The 20013-nt window shown below is 51.3% G+C and overlaps 1 protein-coding gene across 3 annotated transcripts in view; it reads left to right on the top strand.

Annotated features, from left to right (window-relative positions):
- KCNN3 (potassium calcium-activated channel subfamily N member 3) overlaps positions 1-20013 on the top strand; it is a 169456-nt gene that overhangs the window by 47438 nt on the left and 102005 nt on the right. For all 3 annotated transcript variants that reach the window (XM_050753187.1, XM_050753218.1, XM_050753197.1), the window contains exon 2: positions 900-995. In XM_050753187.1, coding sequence (XP_050609144.1) covers positions 900-995 — 96 coding nt within the window. The remainder of the gene's footprint in view (positions 1-899; positions 996-20013) is intronic.

Genomic DNA, 20013 nt, shown 5'->3' with positions numbered 1-20013 from the left:
AATTAACTCCTTTATTTTCACAACAGCCCTGTGAGGTAGGCCCCAATATTATCCACATCTGACACAGGAGGCATGCTGGTGCAGAGAGGTGGAGTGGGCGTTCTAAGGTCATGTAGCCCTAAGTGGCTGTTGTAGGACTGGGACCCAGCAGTGTGGCCGCAGAGGTCATGTTCTTAACCACACACCTCAGGTTCTCTAAGCTGCCCTGGGGCTGAAAGGCTGTGGTGGAGAACACAGGGCTCACCTCCCCCACCTAATCCCTAGCAGGAGGGACCCTCAGAGTCCTTCTCCTGCCAGGACCCCTCTCTGCTCCTGTGCTCACCCACTTCTTTCTCCAGTAGCTCCTCTGCTGTCCCTGCCTCCTCCCCTGCCCTTGGCCTAAGCCAGGAGATGAGAGCAGCTGCTGGGACATTCAGATTCAGTCCTGAAAGAATTCTGCCTCCGAAGTCCTCTGGTTTGGGTTTAAGAGAAAACAGAGGCCCAAGCTGGCGTAATATTGATGCCCAAACCGTGTAATAGCGGCACAATAAAGAACGATGTTCATATGACTTACGAGCATGGAAGTACAAATTCTAAATAACACATCAGCAAACTGAATCTAGCCATGTATAACAAACATAATACATCATGCCCAAGTAGCGTTCATCCCAGGAATGCAAATATGACTTAGCCCAAGAAAACAGAGGCTCAGAGGGGGCAGCTGCTGAAACAGAGCCAGCCCAGGCACAGCCCAAGGCTTTTGTGTGGCTCAGGCTGACTTTGTGCTACACCTGCTCCTAGGAGTGGCTGGTAACAGTCCCTCCTGTGTCCCCACCCCTTCTCTTTTACACAGCCGCAGAATAAAGTGAGACGCTCCTTTCCCTGCACTCCCTAATTCTCTCTCTCCATTGTTCCTGCAGGACTCCATGTTTTCGTTGGCCCTGAAATGCCTTATCAGTCTGTCCACCATCATCCTTTTGGGCTTGATCATCGCCTACCACACACGTGAAGTCCAGGTAGGTGCCCCCGCCTTACTCCTTCATGCAGCGGCTGATCCTTTGGCCTTGCTCTGAGCCGAGCCCATCCCCACCCCCAAAACCCACTCCCCGAGCAGCTACTTGGGTGATTTTACAAGACGGTGCCCAAGATCTTGGCTCTTCTCTTCTGGTTTGGACCCAAATGGGAGAGGAAACTGCAAGGCTGCCCCATGGCTTTCGAATAACTGTTAAGTTGTCTTCGAAGTGCGGATCCCAGAGACAAACGTAGGGCCTCACGCTGAGCGAGGTTGCTGTATTCGGGACCCTCACTGAGCACCATCAGGCTGGGAGAGCCCCTGATGCATTGCTCTGCCTTTTCTGACTCTTGTTGGATCCTTTATGAACTTGGGCCACCGAGTTGATCCCCTCAGTGAGGCAGACCTGCCTCGTGTACCCCCACATATGCTGCACTGAACTCCACCAAGGAGTCTGCTTTTTGTGAATGATGTGGGCTTCACCCTTGTGGGTGCCAGGCTGGGGGGTGTCATTTTCTAGAAAGAATAAGAGTCTGCTGTGGCTGAGAAGGCCCCTGTTTCTTGCTGCCCAGGAGTGAGTTGGTACCCAGAGAAACATTGGCTGGGCCTCCAGGGTGCACTTCCAGTTTGGCTGACATAGGGAGGATGGTTCAACCCGGGCCAGGAGGATGAGACAGGAGGGAACAGATCTGAGGCATCTTCTGGTGACGAGCCTCCCCCAGCCCCCGGCCTTTCAGGCTGACCTGCACTGCTGTGGACCTGAGCAGTTCTAAACTCTCCAGATGTTTTTCCTCATGTGCATGTGAATCTGGAAACCATCCCGGTCCTTTGGCCGGAGGAGCACAGATAGATTCACATCTGGGCAGCAGGCGAGAGACTGACGAAGACCAGAGTCAGAGTCAGAAAAACTGGGGCCAAGGCTCGGCCGTGACCTTTTTTCTCGGAGTGTCTTTGGCCAGCCCTGTGACCTTCCTGGGTCTCGATCTTCTCATCTAGAACATGGGGCCTTTATTCCAGCTCTGCTGAGCTGTCGTGAGGATGGGATGAGGAGTGCATGGGAGAGTGCTTTGTGAAGCGCTATTGAACAACACTGTTCGAATCCAGTCCCTTTCGTTACTCGGCAGTTTCAGGGTGGAGCAGCTGTGCAGATGCAGGTGGGAGTGCCTCCTCCTCCTAGAGAGCCTTGGCTTTTTGTCTAAAGGTCAGGGGCCACTGTGGCTGACTGGGACATGGAAGCCTCAGCTCCAGGCCACCTTGGCAGGGCTGCATTCTGTCGATGACTAGAGGATACTGACCTGGATGCTGGGACTCTTCAGCCTCTAAAGGGTTGCACGTGCTTGGACAGGGGCTGTGCTTGTGCCAAATGCCACCAGGCAGCTTCCTTCATGGAGTCTGAATTGGACGCAGTGGTGGACTTTAACTCAGACATTGTCCAGTCAGCCCCAGAAAGGAGCCAGGAGTACAGGCAGGGAGGAATAGGGCCACGGAACCGAGATAGGACAGAAGTTGACAGTCTGGGCTCCGGGCCTGGTTCCACCCCACCCAAAGCCAGCTGTGGGACCCAGGCAGTCCCTCAGGGTCCATGTCCTCATCTGTAGGGAGGCTGTATTATTATATGTTCCCCTGACCTGTGTGGGGAGGTGTCACACACACCAAAGAAAAAAGGCAGAATCATAAAACTCAGTTATGACCTAGGCTTGAGGAAGGGGAAGAAGAGGAGCTGTTCTTAGCCTCAACCCCACACTATGTTGGTGCTAAGCCTGACTACTTCCTCTTTCTGCTCCAGGCATTGGTGTGGGTAGAGCCAGGTATCCCTCCCTCTGATGCTCCTGAGGTCCTTGTTCCCAGTCCAGGGCCTGCAGCCCTAGCTCTCGGCCTGTTCTGGTCCAGCTGCCGCTTGACTCAGTTCTGGCCTGGTGGCAGGGTCATGTTGCTGACAGCCCAGAACCTGGCTGGGCACCCATTGTCCCATGTCCAGCTCATGGCCAATCTCTGTTTCAGCCCTAATCATGGGCAGTAGATGATGCTATTGGGGGTCATTCATTTTGGCCCGACACAATTTGGAGAAACAAAGTAAAATCAGTTGTGTTGAATCCTGACCCTGGGGCTCAGTTTCCCCATCTGAAGTATGGGAACCACATCAGCCACTTTGCTGAACTCTTGCAGGGGTTGGGAACAGTGTAGAGTACAGAGTGGGCTTTCACAGAGTGGAAACTTTGGTTCCTTTCCTGTGACCTTGTCCCACTGCTTCTAGCTGGGCCTTGTCACTTACCAGCTGGGTCCACCAGGTGGTCACTGTCATGACTGCCTGGTACTGGCAGGTGGCTGGGCTTCCTCCTGCTCTGGCTCAGCCCTTCCTGTACCCTGAGCTCCTGCCACCCAGCCCCTTATCCTCCCTGCAGCCTCCATCACTTGAGGAAAGTCACCAACACCGGCTTCCTCTGTGCCTCTTACCTTTCCAGTAAAGTTCTTTCTGTGCCCAGCTGGACCTTCTCTTGCCAGAGGGAAATGGGAACAGTTTGGGCCCAGAGAGTCAGCAGGAGGGAGGCTCCTACAGAATGCCCTTGTATATACCTCACTGGGCCATATTGCAGTTTTCTGTTAGGCGTCTTTCTCCCCAACCTCAGAGGCAATTATCTTTGCATTAACCTTTACATTTCCAGAGACCTATAGTGTCTGACAAAAAGCAGGCGTTTGTAGCACGTTCTTTGAATGGAAAGCGTGCTGAGTTCAAGGTAGCTATTTTCCAAAGCTGGTCATGCCATGACTTAGCTTTTTGGTCTTGGAGCTCAGTGTCCTCATCTGTTACTTAGCCCCCCAATCTTGTAATTCTCTGGTTTAGGTCTGGCTGCTCAGCCAGCTGCGGAACCTACTTCCTGCGAGTGGAGGAAGGAGCTATCCCAAGTGTGACTGATGAACTTACGCAGAGGGGAGTGCTTAGCAAGCAGCTTCCACAGGGAAAGGCCAGCTGCTGCCCATCTGTTGTGAAGCAGTCAGGGCAGGGGGAGGCTGCTGCATCTCCCCTTGGGGTGATTCAGGACCTTTGCTAGGAATCTGCTCACAACTTTCCTCATCCACAATGGTTCCTGGTCACATGACTAAATTTTAGCAGGGACCAGAAGACCATGTCCCCGTCTTCCCCAACCTTGCCCCAAAAGCTCACACCCAGGCCCCAGGCCCTGCCCGGCACATACGTGAGGCTGGGGGAGTACCTTTTAGAACACTATTCTTATTTGTTCATTTAGATGGCTTGAGTTTTTCAGGAAGAAGAATTCTGCAACATTGTTGGGTAACTCTCATCCAAACTGGGTAATTCATAAGGAACATAAATGTATTTCTCACAATTCTGGAGGTCGGGAAGACCAAGATTAGGGTGCCAGCAGCTTCAGTTGTCTGGTGAGGGCTGCTCTCTGCTTCCAAGATGGCGCTGCATTGCTGCGTCCTCAGGCGGGGAAGGCAGGAGGCTGGGGGACTGAACACTGCATAGGGCCTCTTTGATAAGGGCCTTAATCCCATTCACAAGGGAGGAGCCCTCGTGGCCTCAACACCTCTGAAAGGCCCCATCTCTTAGCACTGCCACATTGGCAACACCTGAATTTTGGAGGGGACACGTTTAAATCGTAGTGCCCACCTAGTGCAGGAACCCCAGGGCCTCTGTGGGTGCTGCTGTGGCAGAGCTGCCAGCCCCCCTGGGAGAGGCTGCCCTACCAGTGTCTTTAGAAAGCCCGCCCTTCTGCCGAGGTGAGGCAGCCTCCTTGGAACTTGCCCCCAGGCCTGGTTCTGCTTCTGGAGCAGGGAAAAAAAGGGGCTGTGTTTCCCGCGTGGTAGCCTCCATCGTTTGAAGATGGCACCCCACCCCATCTCTCCTCAGTCTCCTTCTCTGTTGGCGTTTTGGAGCACAGACCTTCAAAGACTCAGGCATCTCTTTTCCTCAGGCCGGTGTGTCTGGGAGAGAAATGAAAATACAAGAATCAATGCATTTTGTTTATTTACCAAAACTCTGACTGAAAACTGTGCTCTCCCTTGGAGAGTCCATTTACTTCTGTGGTTTAGCTCTCACCAACAGCTCTCAGACCATGCCAACCCCCTCCCCAGGCTGCAAACTCACGTTTTAGATGCCACCAGCAGCCCCTGGCTCCACACGCAAAACACTGAACTCCTCTTGCTCCCCAGTATCCTCTCCTCCCATGCTCTTGATGACCCACCAAGGGCAGTCATTGGTTCAGCATCTATTTAATAATCTTCTAGGTGCAGAGCCCGGGACAGGAGCCCAGTTCTCTAGAGGAGAAACTTGGAATTCACCATGCTTCTCCCAGGGGTCACCAACTTTGAGTGAATCTATGGCTCTAATGAATGGCCCTGGTGCCATCCTGGAAGGCAGGCTAGCAGGTGACTGAGAACATAGACTTCAGAGCAGCCCAGCTTGGGTGCAAATCATGCTGTTTGTCACATTTTAGTGTGTAAGTGGCCTTTAACAAGTTACTTAATCCTTCTTAGTCTATTTCTTTTCTGTAAAATGGGACGAATAACCATACTGTGGAGGCCACAGCAACTCCATCTTGGATGCTGATCCTCCATATTGACTTCCGATTAACCCAGTTTTGGGAAAGCCTCTAAGATTTCTCCTTTATCTACTGTTTACTGTAAGTCCTGCCCTTAGGCAAATTGCTTCTGAAGCACATATACCCCTTCCCTCTGGTATCTAATCCCTGGTTCTAGGGGGTCATGGTGCAGGATCTACCATCTTGTCTTACTGCCGCCGGAGACTGTAGCTTTTGTTCATAAGTCCCTATTAAATGTTTCTTGCTGAGAAACTGGATATGTCAGCCCCTTTCTTCAACCTCTCGGCTTCCTCAGCCTTTGGGGGTAGGTTTGCATATGCCTCCCCACCCGGAACCAGTACCTACCAGAAAGGGTTATTGTACAGATTAAATTAGATAATATAAGCAGAACTCCTTCACTGAAGTGAGAATGCTGTTTGTCTGGCTGACAGAGTGGAAAGGATACCCCGGACAGCAGTCTCAGAGTAAACAAAGGCTCTGAGATGGGGAACTGCAGAGCACACTGGGAATGTGTCAAGGACAGGGTCCTGGGTAGGGGGGCGAATTCACTATGGATGGTGGGCAGGACCTGTAGGGGCTTGTTTGCCTTGCTGAAGGGTTTTGAAATGTCCTGTAGGCAGCAGCAGAAACTATGAGAAGGTTTCAAGATGATCAGATTTACATTTTAGACAGCACTCTTCATCTGCAGCATGCAAATGTAGGAAAGGCCAATTTCAGAGGCAGGAGGACAGTGGGAAGCATGTCATCATGGGCCAGGTGAGGGGTGATAATGCCCAGAGCTGGGGCAAGAGTGAGGAAGGGAGAATGGGAGGGATGCAGTGCCCCAGGGAGGAAGTGCCTGGCTCAGAGCCCCGGGCGTGGAATAAGGGGTGGGGTGCAGACACATTCATGTCCAGAGGCGTGGAGCAGAGCCTGGCATCCTTAATAAAGTTGCAGGGATGGGAGGTGCGGTCCCTACACCCAGGCCAATGCTGGGCACATAGCAGGTAGTCAGTGAAGGCCTTCAACCTCATGAATTTGAAATACAAGGGACCAAAAAAAAAAAGGGAGGCTTTTAATTTATTAGGTATATAAAAGGGGATATTTTCATTAAATACCGATAGAGTTCTGAGCAGACAAGGAAATTACTTGAAATTACAGGACATAAATTATAGGAAGCCTCACTCCCTGTGGCATGATTGCTCTGTGGATGGGAGTGTCCTCCTAGGTGCGTGTAATGTACTGTCACAGGGACATGGGTGTCTGTAATGCAGGAGGTGTTGCTGGTCCAGGTGCTTTGGGGTCCCACCACTAAAGGAGTTAGTGGTGTCCTCCCCTGATGGAACAGACAGAAGAACTCACACTGTATCTTGCTCTGTGCCCTCACTCTCCCTTCTCCCTGTAAAAGAAAGCAGACTCAAGTCACATCCTGAACGTAACCTGTAAGGTGTCCTGGCACTGAGAGACAAGGTATAATAGCAGAGCATGTACTGACCTCTATAAATTTTCCAACCCTAGTACAGTCTATAAAAATGGTGAGTCCATTCATTTGTTTATTTATTCAACAAACATTTATTGTAGGACTACTTTGTGCTAGGCATTCAGAATCCAGAAATAAAACAGACCTGATTCCTGCCTTTGGAAATTGGTTTGTCCTAGACCTTGATCCACTGTGACCCAGGGTCATAAGTGCCATAATATGAGGGTCTGTGAAATGCCAAGTGGCCACGGAGGAGGGAGTGATGCATTTCTCCCAGAGAGGCTGGGCAGGTTTCACAGGGAGATGATGCTGTGCCCTGTATTTGCCAGGAGCAGAAACCTTGTATGCTCAGGACAGAGCTGGCCCAGAGTGTTTTAGGAGAGGAAAAAAAGAGAAGGAAGCTGTGCCTGTCCTCCGAGGGAAGGTGGAGGTTGCCCAAACCCCCCAAGGTTGGGGCTAGAGTCCCCATCCTTCTTCAGACACCTGGTAGAGGTTTCCTAAGGGTGTCTCTGGCTGGTTGGTTGATGGACTAGAAATACCTTAATTGAACCTCCGTGATCTTGAGACCTCCAGACAGACTTCTCAGCCTGGCTACGTCTGAGCATGTCAACCCCTTAACTCAGATGTGATGAGCAGATGGAAGGAGGGAGCTGGGGCCACTCGTCCTGAAGGGGAGGAGACCTTGACAGGAAATTCCACATGGGGGCCTCCTCTGCCAGGTGTACATCCCTCTCCTGTTCCACTTTCATAAATGCGCCCCTGGTTGATCACAGCACACAAGGGAAGTTGAAAATGGGGAATGTGTTCCAGGGAACAGTGCCCGGCGACGGGGATTCACTGGAGTGCTGCTCTTCTCTGGGCCTCGGCCTCCTACCTGGCCCAGCTGTGCACAGTGGGGCTAGAAAGAGAGGAAGAAAGACAGAGAGGATGCTACGCCGCCAACTGGGCCCGAGAAGTCAGAACACCATGGAATAAATCCTTGTCAGACTACACTTTGAAGACAGAAAACTCAGAGGCTGATACGTTAGCAAGCGCCTCAGAGACGATGGTGTGGCCACATCTTGTCTAGTACTTTGTATGTTTTAGAGGGTTTTCACATCTACCAGACCTTTGGCCTGGCTGCCTTTACCTTTTTGCCTTTTAGGTTTCAGCATAGTTATTTCCTCCTCCAGGAACTCTCTCCGGCCATCATCCCCCTTCCCTGACCCCAGGGTGCCCCTTTTAGGAGTAGACCTAGCACTGGCTCTTACTTGTCCCTGTGTGTCTTATGTTGGTTGTGGATACTATCTCTTGCCTGCAACTCCCTTCCCTGACTGTGGGCTCCATGGCAGTGGTGACTGTATTGGATTCACTGTTGGATCCCCAAAGCCATGAGAGTGCCTAGCACCTAGTAGGTGCTCAATGAGTGTAGGTTGAACGAATGAATGAATGAACGACAAAGCCGGGGTAGGCATGGCAGATTTGCTCTCTCCTCATTCTAAGGAGAAAGCGGAGACTCTAACAGGCTGAGAGCTTGACCTGAAGCCCACAGCCCTGACATCTGACCTGTGCTTTCTGCATCCTAAGGGGCTGCAGGTCCCAGCGGGCTGCCCTCCCTGGCACTCTCTGGGAGGCCCACCTGGGTCCCAGCACCTTTTCACTTGGATCGGCCGCTGACCATGGATTGCCATGGTTACTACACCAGCCCTGGCAGTCTCTGTGTGACATTTTGGTTTTATTTGCTAAATATTTAAACACTCGGGCTTAACCCTTTCTGCTTCAGAGGGGGCTTTCCTGCTGCTCCCCGTCCCTTAGGTGTGAGGCCCCCCTGCTGCTCTCCCTGGCCCTGGCTGGCATCTCCAGTGGGGTGGGTGTGCTCACGGTAGCAGCAAGGCTTGTTTCTCGGCTGCCTGTATTGACTTTCTGTTTTGTCTCTGGGGAATGTCATCCTGGATCGTGCTCTCACTGGGCGGTGCTGTGTCCGTGAACAGGTGTGAAAAGCCCTGCCCCGGGCACGTTAAGGCTTGACCTCCCTGTCAGCTGGGGTTCTGTTGACTTCCAGGCAAATGCCTCTTGCCAAGTCCTCCAGGAGCTTCCTTAGCTCCAGGAGTTCAGGACTGGGGGAGTCATCTGCCCTTGAACCCTGGCAGGAGGACAGAGGGGAGACTGGTTTCGGAAAGAGTCCGTGTTTGTGAATGGGAAGGCGGTGTGTCGCCTCGCCTCCCACCTCCTCCTCTGCGGGCTCAGGATGAAGCCTCCCGGGAAGAGGAGGCGGCCCGGGAGGCTGAATCCACCCAGCTATGTGTTACCTTGGAAACCACACACTTGTCCTCGCCCTAGGCCATGTGAAGTGAGGGGGCCGTGGACACGCTTCTCAGGAAGCTTCCAGTGTAATTCAGGATACAAAAAATCACAGTCCCAGCCTGGGCAGCTGAGAGAATGAAAATATTCCCAGTAAAAAAAAAAACAGCCAAACACCTGCTCCGCCCAAGGGGCTCCTTCCCCAGCAACCTTCTGCCTGTTCTACATGGGACGAGAGGTCAGAGCCAGTTTGTCTGGGATGCTGATCACTTGTGAGCTAGGACAAGCGACTTGTTCTAGCTCAACCTCAGTTGTGTTGTCTGTAAAGTGGGCAGATTAGGCCAGATGATCTCTGAGAACTCTGATTGTAGCCAGGATTCCATGTCTGAGGGACACTGCGTGACAAGGAGAGGAAAATGTTACGAGAGTGGCTGGGGGCAGTTTTTGGTAACAATGACTGACCTGGTTTGTGTTCAGGAGGCCCTTTGTGGGACTGTCCAAACAACTTCTGTCCCTTCTTTTAATAGCCTTGCCTCTGCCCAGTCACAGAGCTGGCTGTCCCCTAAACGCAGTCTCAAACTTGACGTAGAAACCAATAATAAAGACAGCTCTTGGGCTCCAACATCTGAAAGTTTAAAGGTGACTCCTCTTGAGTGTCTTACACATAGGAGCTGGTCAGACAGCTTAAAGTTTTCAGGATAATAGAGTAAGTGGCCGAGTCCCCTGCCTTAGCACTCCATTCCACCCTCCTTCAGTGAACGCAGACTCCCACTTCTCCAAAGTCATGGGGAACAAGTGCTCAGCTTAACAGAATATTCCGTTTCTCTGAGACTGCCAATGTGTGTCATCCATGACTTTTCAAAGTTAATCTGTTCTATTTGGTTTTCTTGTTACCATTTTTCAATGATGATCTTTTCCCCTGTGGCAGCAGTTCTCAATCAGGGGTGTGCCTCAGATCCCCTGTGTCATGTCTGGGTCCTGCACAGGCAGGTGAACCCCACTGCCTGGGAATGTGTGTTTTGACAGCACCGCAGGGGGTGCAGTGCACACTCCTGTAACTTGGCACTCAGTTAAGCTCAGGTAGGCCAGCGTCTTCCCAGTCATCCCTGCAGCCGCCCCTGCTGTGCCTAACAAAGAGCACTGTGCATAGTGGGACTCAGTGACTCCTCGGGTAAGGACCATTGACTCTCCGAGGATTTGTAAAGTTGGAAGGCGCCGTCGAATCTTTAGTGTTTGGAGGCTTCTATACAAGTGTTGTTGCATTGTGCTATCAAGAAAATTCTGATAATTCTAGTTTCCTGTTGAGTAGGAATCTAGTGAAATGACATTTTCCTGTTTTTAAGAGAAAAAAATGGCAAAATCACTGCTGCTCAAATTCTCCAAACCCCAACAATTGGACGAGGAAAAGAGATGAACTGCCCCTGATTTATCTTTAAATTAAAGAATTCGATGCAATTCAGTTGAGCAGTTTGTTTCCTCCAAAGCCATCTCCCACGCAAACCTGTCCCGTTAGCATGACGGTGAGAGAGACACCGGGCTTGCGGTCCGCAGACCTGGGTCCAAGTTGAGACTTGGTCATTTAAAACACTTTTTAGGCTGTGCACGGTGGCTCATGCCTATAATCCCAGCACTTTGGGAGGCTGAGGCGGGCGGATCATGAGGTCAGGAGATCGAGACCATCTTGGCTAACATGGTGAAACCCCGTCTCTACTAAAAATACAAAAAAAAAAAAAAAAAAAAAAATTAGCTGGGCGCGGTGGCGGGCGCTTATAGTCCCAGATACTCGGGAGGCTGAGGCAGGAGAATGGCGTGAACCCGGGAGGCGGAGCTTGTAGTGAGCTGAGATCGCACCACCGCACTCCAGCCTGGGCAACAGAGCCAGACTCCATCTCAAAAAAAAAAACAAAAAAAAAACTTTTTAAAACTTGTGGTAAAATATACATAACCTAAAATTTAGCATTTTAGCCATTTTTAAGTATATGGTTCAGTGACATTAAGAATATCCTTATTATTGTATAATTGTTACCACCATCCATCTCAAGAACTGACTGTCATTTTCTATGTGGCCTTATGTGCCCCCACCAAGGCTTGTGGTGAGCTCTCTTTGCACATCATCTCCACAAGCATCCCCCACTTTGTCAGCCCCTAAACTTACCTTTACCCTGTCCCATCGCCCTAGCATCACAGGCCGGGGTTCTGATTCCAAGTTTAGATTGGGGAAGTCGTTGGTAATCCCACAGGTGGTAATAGTGGTGCCTCCATCTGTTGATCTCTCATGCTCTGGGGACTGTGCCTTTACTTTATCATCTCAGTGATTCCTGGTGACAGTCCTGTAGTTAGGCTCTGTTATCATCCCCCCTTTATAGATAAGGCAACTGAGGCAGAGAAGGTAAGAGATGTATCCACAGTCATGTGGCTGGTGAGGGCAGAGGGCTTTGAGGTCAACTGTTTGAGTTGACCACCTCCAAAGCTAGCCAGGTTGCCCTGCCTTGGGGAGAGAGGCCTGTCCTCAAATTACCTCTTCTACCCCTGGTTCTTATAATGGCTAGAAGCAGCCTAGAAGGTGGGCTGAGTCATGGGGACTTCCCTCCAACAAGGGTGAATATTAGGAAGCCTAGGGCTGAACAGCAACCCAGTGTTGGTCCAACCTTGCAGCAGCTCTGGAGGCCCTCATCCCAGCCACACCTCCACCTTGGCTGTGCCCTATGGTGGCTCCTTTGCCTATTAAAATCCCTTCCTTCTCCTGATTTCCCTATTGTCCTCCCCTTGGGTCCCAGGCTTGCCTCAAGGATGAGGCCCAGCACCCTTGGGGAGGTAGAAGGGCAGCTATCTCAGGGTTACATGCCCAGCCATCAGAACTGGGACCCGCTTCAGTTTCTCTGCCTTCCCTTCTGATCCTGACTAGGCTAGGGTCTTCCTTCAGGCCTGGTTAAGTCCCATACTGGGTCTTGTTCTTTCTTGCCTCCCTGCCTTCTGAGAGGCTGGCTTCTACTTCTGCTTGCCTGGAGCCACAGTGTCCCTGAGAGTCCCCAGGCCCTCAGGATCAGACCTGCCTCTGCCCCCAAGCCATCGTCTGCCTGGGCTAAGTCTGGTCTTTCCCTTAGACACTGTGCCTTGGGCTGCCAGTGGCCTGGGTGGGTCAGGCTTCAGCAGCTCTCCTGTTTCCCTGCCCATATTTTCTCCTCCTTCTGCCCGTTCCTATGGTAAGGTGCCAGCAGCCTCCCACCCAAGCTCCCCTGAGCTGGATCCAGGACTTTCCTAGATTAAATGCCCCCGCTTCCCTGGCATAATCATGTCAATAATCCTGTTTCCACCCTGATCTTGCTACTCTGAACAGGACCTGCTTGGTCCATAGCAGCCCAGGGGTCTGGTGACACACTGACCCTCACACACCGCTGGGATCAGGTCAGTACAGAGGGCACCGACCGGCTTTCTCATTTTGTTACTGCAGTCAAAGACAGCCAGTGACTTTTAGCTTTCATGGTAGCCTATTAGTTTATATTGAACTGAATATTTACTAAAACCCCACTGTCTTCTCATGAGCTGCTAAGCCATCAGCTCCCCACCCTCTGCCCCCTCCATCTCCCATCCTTGCTAATACGGTTGGCTTTTTAGGTGAGGACTGTACCTTTCGTTTGCTTCTGTTAATGTTTCCCTGCAGCTGTCTCAGCCCTTCGTTCTAGTCTGTCCAGGCCTTTCAGCATCTCACTCAGCAACACGTATGTGGGGGCCTCCCAGCTTCCTGAGCTCCCACATTTGATGAGCCTGAGTATAATAGCTTCATCTACACCATTGCTACAAATGTTGAACCAGAAGTCGAATCTGGGAAGTAAACTTTCTTTGGTTGGACCAAAGACAGGAGAAGTAAAGAAGAAAATTCAAGGATTTGCACATCTTTTTCATCTTAAAAGTTTTGTGGCCTCCCATGAGGTTGTGGTTTTATGTGCCCTCCCACCCCAGCCCCCAAATAAGCCTGTTCTGCATTCATAAAACACGTGTTCATTGAGCCATGCTCTGTGAGGGGCATGGCGCTTGGGATGGGACAGAGCTGTGAACTACAGACTGGACCTGGTCTCGTGTTACTCACGGTCTGTGACATGAAAGGGTGGCTGCTGGTGCTGGGGCTTGGCTGCTGGGGCTGAGTGTTGAGTCTGTGAAATGGAAGGGTGAAGCCATACGCCTGGTCACTCGGTGAGATCGTGTTGTGTCACAGGAGAGTGCTGAGGCACGGCCACCATGGCTGGACGTTCTCAGAGACACTGCTCAGCCACAGCAGCTGGGCTTGGCTATGACCGCTGACCTGTGACTACAGCAGGCACAGCCACAAACCAGAGATCAGTAACCAGACACGGCGGAGCCATCCATCGGGCGCAGAGCAGCCGCCGCCTCTGAACTCAGAGCCACGCGGCGGCTCTGTGGGAGCACCGGGCAGGGAGTCAGGTATGTCCCCTACACCTGCCTGCTGTGTGATCGCCAACACTCTCTGCTCCTCACTGCCCTCAGATCCCTCACTTGTGCATCTGGGGAGGAAGCTAAGGGCTCTCCAAGGTCCCTCTCAGCTCTTTGTGGTGCTTCTTGCTAGAATGTGCTAGAAACCATATCGATTTGAGAGCAAAGAGAAATTGCCACCAGTGGGTGTGTGTGTGGAATGGGAGGCGAGGGAGTGGGCAGGGCAATATTTGTCTTCCTGCTGCTGTTAGAAATAGCAACTATTCTCTCCCTCCCCTGAGGACTGGACAAAAGGTGATTAATTCATTCAGCACAGAGCTATTGAAGGGCTGTTCTGAGCCAGGCACCGTGGGGACAGCAAGGTCCCTGCCCGAAACAGGCTTGTGATCTAATGGAGAGATAAGCACGCAGACACTCACACGCCTTGGCTGCTGGTGCTGAGGACAAGGGTGTGGAGGGCACTGTGCGCAGTTCCACCTAGACGGGAATGAGGACACTGTCGTGCAGGGCATCGGAGGCGGTCATGGGGGCTGGACACAGTTCTAGCAGGTGCAGGTGGTGCGAGGTCCTTTAGGGGAAGGGACCAGCTCCAGCAGCTGTGAAGAGTACAGAAGTGCAGGGCTCTGGGGAATGGGAGGCATGCAGCTGATCATAAAGGGAATGTTGGAAGGTGAGAATAGACAGAGGGCCTGGAGCCAGATCCTGGTGAGCAACAGCTGGAGAGATGAGGCACCCAGGTCTAAAATGGTAGTAGCCCCATTCTCTCTCTATGAGAAGGGGTTGGGGGATGGCGATCTGACGGCGGGAGAGGGAAGCCAGGGAATTTGTCTTCAAGTTGCACCGGCAAAGCATTTTATGTAAGATGGAGAGAACGTCAGTAGTCTGTATCAAAGACTGAGAGGGAAGAATGGGGGTGGGAGATGGGTGTAGATTATGGTACAGGTTGAACCCCCCTCAATCACTGGGACCTGCTCTGACCTTAGAGTGCAGGGTTGGGCTAGAGGAATGGTGGCTGAATCTCCCTCCTTGGGAGACTGTTAGGATTAAAGATGAGAGCCACCCGGTAAACTCTTGCTTAAGAGTCAGAGGAAGGGAGAAACACCCCTCCTACCCCAGAATGCCGAGGTTCTGATCTCACTGACTGAACACCACCCCACTAGGAGCCCGGGCTCACGGGCAGCCCGAGTTTGTCTTGCTCTGTCAGATCTTTTTGGATGTTTAGCAGGAGCTGACACTGATCAGACTTCACAAGAACCTTAGGATTTTGCAATTTTGCTCTTCCCTTATTGTTCACAAATCAAGCCTACGCCTAAAAATACACTCTTCTCCAGCAGCCTCGGGGACTTAGCTTCTCCCCCAGGCAGGGAGTTTACATCCTTCCTTTGCCTGCAGAATTCAACCTTGCAGGTTTGGTGGGGTGGCTGGAAACCGCCACCATCCCAGAGCAGGCCTCTTTCCCCAGGGCCTGGCTGTCACCCGCAGCAGCAGTGACATCACCCAAAGCCGACATTGTGGTGGGGGGGCTTCTGAGTTTTAAGTGGGCTCAAAAGGTTGAAGAGTGGGGACAGGTAGGAGGAGCCGCGTGGCTTGGGAAGGAGCAGCTGGCGCTGGAGAGGGAATGACTTGCCCCAGCTGCTGTTGGGTTACAGGGCTGGAGCTTGTCCCCAGTCACCGGGGACATTTTTTCCTCTTCTCAGTTCCTCTTTGACCCTGCACTCAGCCTCACCAAAACCACCTTGTCCCACCTTCTCCGTGTGTCCTCGGCCTCTCCTTTCCTGCTTGCCTCAGTCTTTCCCATCTTTCAAATCTAAACATGCGGGGTCTGTTGCTGCGGGTTGACTGCATGTGTATGTGTGGTTTTCAAGCTGGACTGACAGGGCTGAGTTTTACAGCCAATACCGCCTGGCTCTAGAAGAAGAGAAAGAGGGGGACGATGAGGGACAGGATCTCTTGTAGCAGAGAACATTCTGATCCAAATGTCCTTTCAGGATAAATTTAGTTCCCGGGGCTGGGACCACATTCTAATTTGGTGGGAGTCCTTGGGCACCCCCGTGGGGAATGGCTGCTTCTTTCCTCACCTGCCTGGTTGATTTCAGGGACCGCAGGAAACCCAGGCCTTATGAACATTGTGCAGAACTGCAATTACAACAACCCTGAGCTGACATAAGATTTATTCACTGGGCGCCAAATTTCCTCCAGGCCCCTTTCTAGTTTGTAGTTTTTGAAGCTGCTACATTTTTTATGGCTGGCACATCTCAAGGAGGAAATGCAGATTAATAGTCTGTACTGGCTGTGTTCTCATGCTCTCAGGATTGAATCAATAATGACTGAAATATTAATTAGGCCTTTATGAAAAGAAAATGAAATATGGTATGACATGGAAGATTCTAGATTTAGAATCAAGAGTTCTAATCTCAGCTCTGCTGCCGTCTAATGCGTGACCTCAGGCAAATCACTGAATTTTCCCGAGTCTGTTTCCTCCTCTGTATAAACAGATTATAATGCTGGCCACACACCGATGTTGTGAGCATCAGCTAAGAGAGCTGGGTAAAAGGGCCCACCAGGGCCTGGCACAAACAAGAGACTTTGGTGACTTTAATTTTGGACTCTCCTTGCTAAGGAAATCACCACTGCAAATCCAACCCTTTGCTGGTGCACAGCGGTGCAGCTCTTGCCTGCTTTTGGCAGCAGGTGGGGTACTCGGCACCTTGAGATGAGGTCTCCAAAGTCCTTGCTGACCATGTCCATGGTCCCTTCTTAGCTGATGACCAGGAACACTCCCTAGGGGCCTCCCTTCCCAACCCTCCACTTCTCCCTACCCACACCCCCCAACGGCCCCATTTCCTGTTGTTTCTCATGAACAGAGTCAGGAAGTAAAAACACTAGTTGGTGCCGTGTTCACGGGCATCACGGGGCTCTAGGGAGCCTCACATCACATCACTCTGACACTGACTGTCCTGCTTCTCTTTTCCGTATTTAAGGATCCCTGTCATTATGCTGTGCCCATCTAGATAATCCAGGGTAATCTCCGTATTTTAAAGTCAACTGATTAGCGGCCTTAATTCTATCTGCACCCTTAATTCCTGCTTGTAACATAGTCACAGGTTCTGGTGATTTGGACACAGACATTTTGGGGGGCGATTATTCTGCCTATCACAATCCTGTATTTGTAGATGAGGAAACTGAGGCTAGGGTATCAGGTCACATACCCAAGGTCACGCAGCCGGTAAGTGGCCAGGTTGGAAAATTTGAACTGGAGCTGCACAGTCTGAAGTCTACCACTACCCTAAAGGGCCGCCTAGAAACCCAGAGAAAACACATTCCCACAGAATGGCCCCAAACAGCCAACCACAGCGGGAGAAGTAGAGATCACAAGAGCCCACCCATCGGAATCCCCACACACCATCTTAGTTCATAATGCAGAGAAGAGACTGGTGAATAATACTGCATAGACTCTGAACCAGTGGTTCTCAAATTTGGATTGAGAAAAAGTAGTTTGTAATTGCCCTAGGAGCTTTAAAATAATTGTCTTGGAGCTTTAAAATAATACTGGTGCCTGAGTCCCACCCCCTAGGGATTCTGATTTCATTGCTCGATTGCTCAGGGGAAGCATTGGATATAGGGGATTTTTCCAAGCTCCCCAGGTGATTTGAAAGTGCATCAGAATGTGAGAATCATTGCCCGGAACTAACCGACATGGCCACAGCCATTCCCCCTGCCTGACAATTGTGTCCATAGTCTGATAAGACCATGCCCAGAACACACCCCTCCCACCTTTTGGGCCTTTTCCCTGAACGCCCAGGTCCCCCCGTTTCCTCTTTGCCGCCTCACTCGAACCCCGACTGCGTGCTGAGCAGCATCAGATGTGTACAGAGGACCCTCCCATGGGAAACGGGGCGTATTCTCTCCTCTGGCATCTGTCATGCCCTTCTTGCACGGCTGTCTACAGAATAGAATTGTTTTAATGTCCTCTTTGTACATGCTATATTTCTACAAATAGTCTCTCCTTGAAAACGTAATTCACTATGTTTTAGGCGTCTGCATTGGTTCGGCTTGAGAGGCAGTGTGTGCAGAGGGTTGGAAGTCTGACTCTGAAGCCAGACTGCCTGGGTGCAAAGCCCAACCCTGCCAGTTCCTGACTGAACTTGGGGTGAGCGATTCTAGCTTTCTGTGCCTCAGTTTCCTCATCTATAAAATAGGGATCAGAATAGCCCTTACCTAGGGTTGGTGTGAGAACTAATGCTTTCATATATGTAAAAGGGATTAGGACTGTGTATTTGCTCGTGCTACTACTATTGCTACTACTGTTGTCTTAACCGAGACCTGTGGGATTCAGTTAATTTCAGCAGACACTGATTCCCTACTCAGCGCCAGGATGGGAAAGAATAAGATGTGTTCTCTGCCTTCAAATAGTTCGTGGTCTTGGAAGGGAGAGGGCTGTTAAGGAGGAGGGAAGGAGTCAAATAGGTGAACAGCTAATTATTAGTATAATACAGTGTTGACCTGGAACCACGTTGCTGTGGAATAATAAAGATGGGGACTTCATGATGTGGGAATTCGCCATGGTTTTGAAGGCGTATCATGAATTCTAAGCACTAATAAAAAAATCTTAGTGGGTTTGGTCCTGCCATCCTTCCACATTTGCGAAGCTGTGGGCTGTAACACCCTGTCAAGCCCCTTAGACTCATTTTGTGAGTTGTGAATTTGAGTCAATTGTGTTAGTGTTTGTGAGTGAATGCATTAATCCAAAAGATGTCAGTGGCATCCCAGTTCCTGCTGCAAATGCCCCTCACAGTGAGAGGAAGCGGGTGGCTTTCTCCAAGAAAACAGCCAGTCTCCTCAAATTCTAGCCCTACCCTCCTTTCAAGGTGCATCCCAGAGAGCGGCTGGAGTCCACTGCAGAGGATGGTGAAGAAGGACGTGTCATGCCAACAAGGGAGCCATGGCAGCAATCAAAAGGGACATCCAAGGAAAATGCAGAGTTGCACGGGGAGAGGGGGTCTTAAAAGCCCACACAGGAAGGGATGGAAAATGCCCATCTGGGAATACTCATGTGGTAAGGTGGCCATGGGTGAGTGGGAAAGGAGGGAGGGGCGAATCCTTGGTGTGTGAGGCTCTGTAGAGAGAATGGTTGCTGCCTGGGCAGATGTGTCCTTCCTGTCGCCTCCAGCCAAATGGTCACACATCTCTCACTCAGATTGTCAGCTTGCTGGCTGGCATGGTGGACAGCTGTGGGAATCTCCGCCAGCTGTGGGAACAGCTGTGCACTGCCCGGGGCCACATCATGCCCTGGCATGTTTCCCAATCCGTCTTGGTCGAACACACTTAAAAACAGGACTCAACGCTCCTTGGTTTCTAACTGTAAAATATGCCACGTGAAGGATGCAAACTCCTGTCTGCCTGGGGACTACAGTGGGGCAGGCAAATGTTTGATGGGCTTGTGAGTTTTTGTGTTTTGAAGAAAAACAACTGTCTCAAAGCAGACAGGTGTTGATGAATGTGTTTGTTTATGAAGGGCGTACTGAGCTAATAATGACACTAGATTATTCCCCAAATGACAGGTGTCCATGCTGACTTATAACTCAGAGGGTGTCACTGCCTCTGTCGGAGCAACCTGCTCCATACTGCTGGCCTTTTTCACCCGCAGCCTGGTGTGGCTTGTGGCAAAATGTTTGTGTAGCCTGGGGCTTGCGTGAAAGCCCTGCTAACCCATCTATGTGCCCTGATGGTGGTCAGAAATGTCTGTTCTTGTTTCTAGGCTGTCAGAATCTCTAGGACTCTGGGCAGGGAAGGAGGGCCCTCGGGCTCATTGGTGGCCAGGGCCTGGGGGGATTTTTGAGCCACTTCACAAAGCCTGGTCACAGCCCGAATCCCAGTACATACAGCTGCAGCCCAAGTGACTCCATGGTGAATTTCGCCATACCCAACAAAAGGCATTTGGCACAGCCTCAGTGAGGTACGAGAGAGGCCAGAGTAGGAAGGTGTCATGCACAGCATGAAAAGGGCCCTCACAAAGACAGACAGCCTCTCCCCTCCAACCAGGCAGAACAACTAAGTAGAAAGACTGGTGCAGCTGGAGAATATGGCCAGGAAAGGAGCCTCACTGTGACAGCTAGAGGAAACGCAGGCCGAAGCTATACTGGGCCTGTGTGGGTCTGCCTCTTGGATGGGGCTCCGTGCACGCCCGTATTAGCAGGTGGAGCTGTGTGGGGACATGCAGGTCCCTGGGGTTGAGTCTCATGCCTAGTCCTGGCTGGAGGGTTTTGATGAAT

This window comes from Macaca thibetana, chromosome 1, assembly GCF_024542745.1.
Source record: "Macaca thibetana thibetana isolate TM-01 chromosome 1, ASM2454274v1, whole genome shotgun sequence".
In the NCBI taxonomy this organism is placed as follows: Eukaryota; Metazoa; Chordata; class Mammalia; order Primates; family Cercopithecidae; genus Macaca; species Macaca thibetana.
The sequence above is the reverse complement of the archived record's forward strand: the minus strand, read 5'-3'. Positions and strand labels throughout refer to the sequence as shown.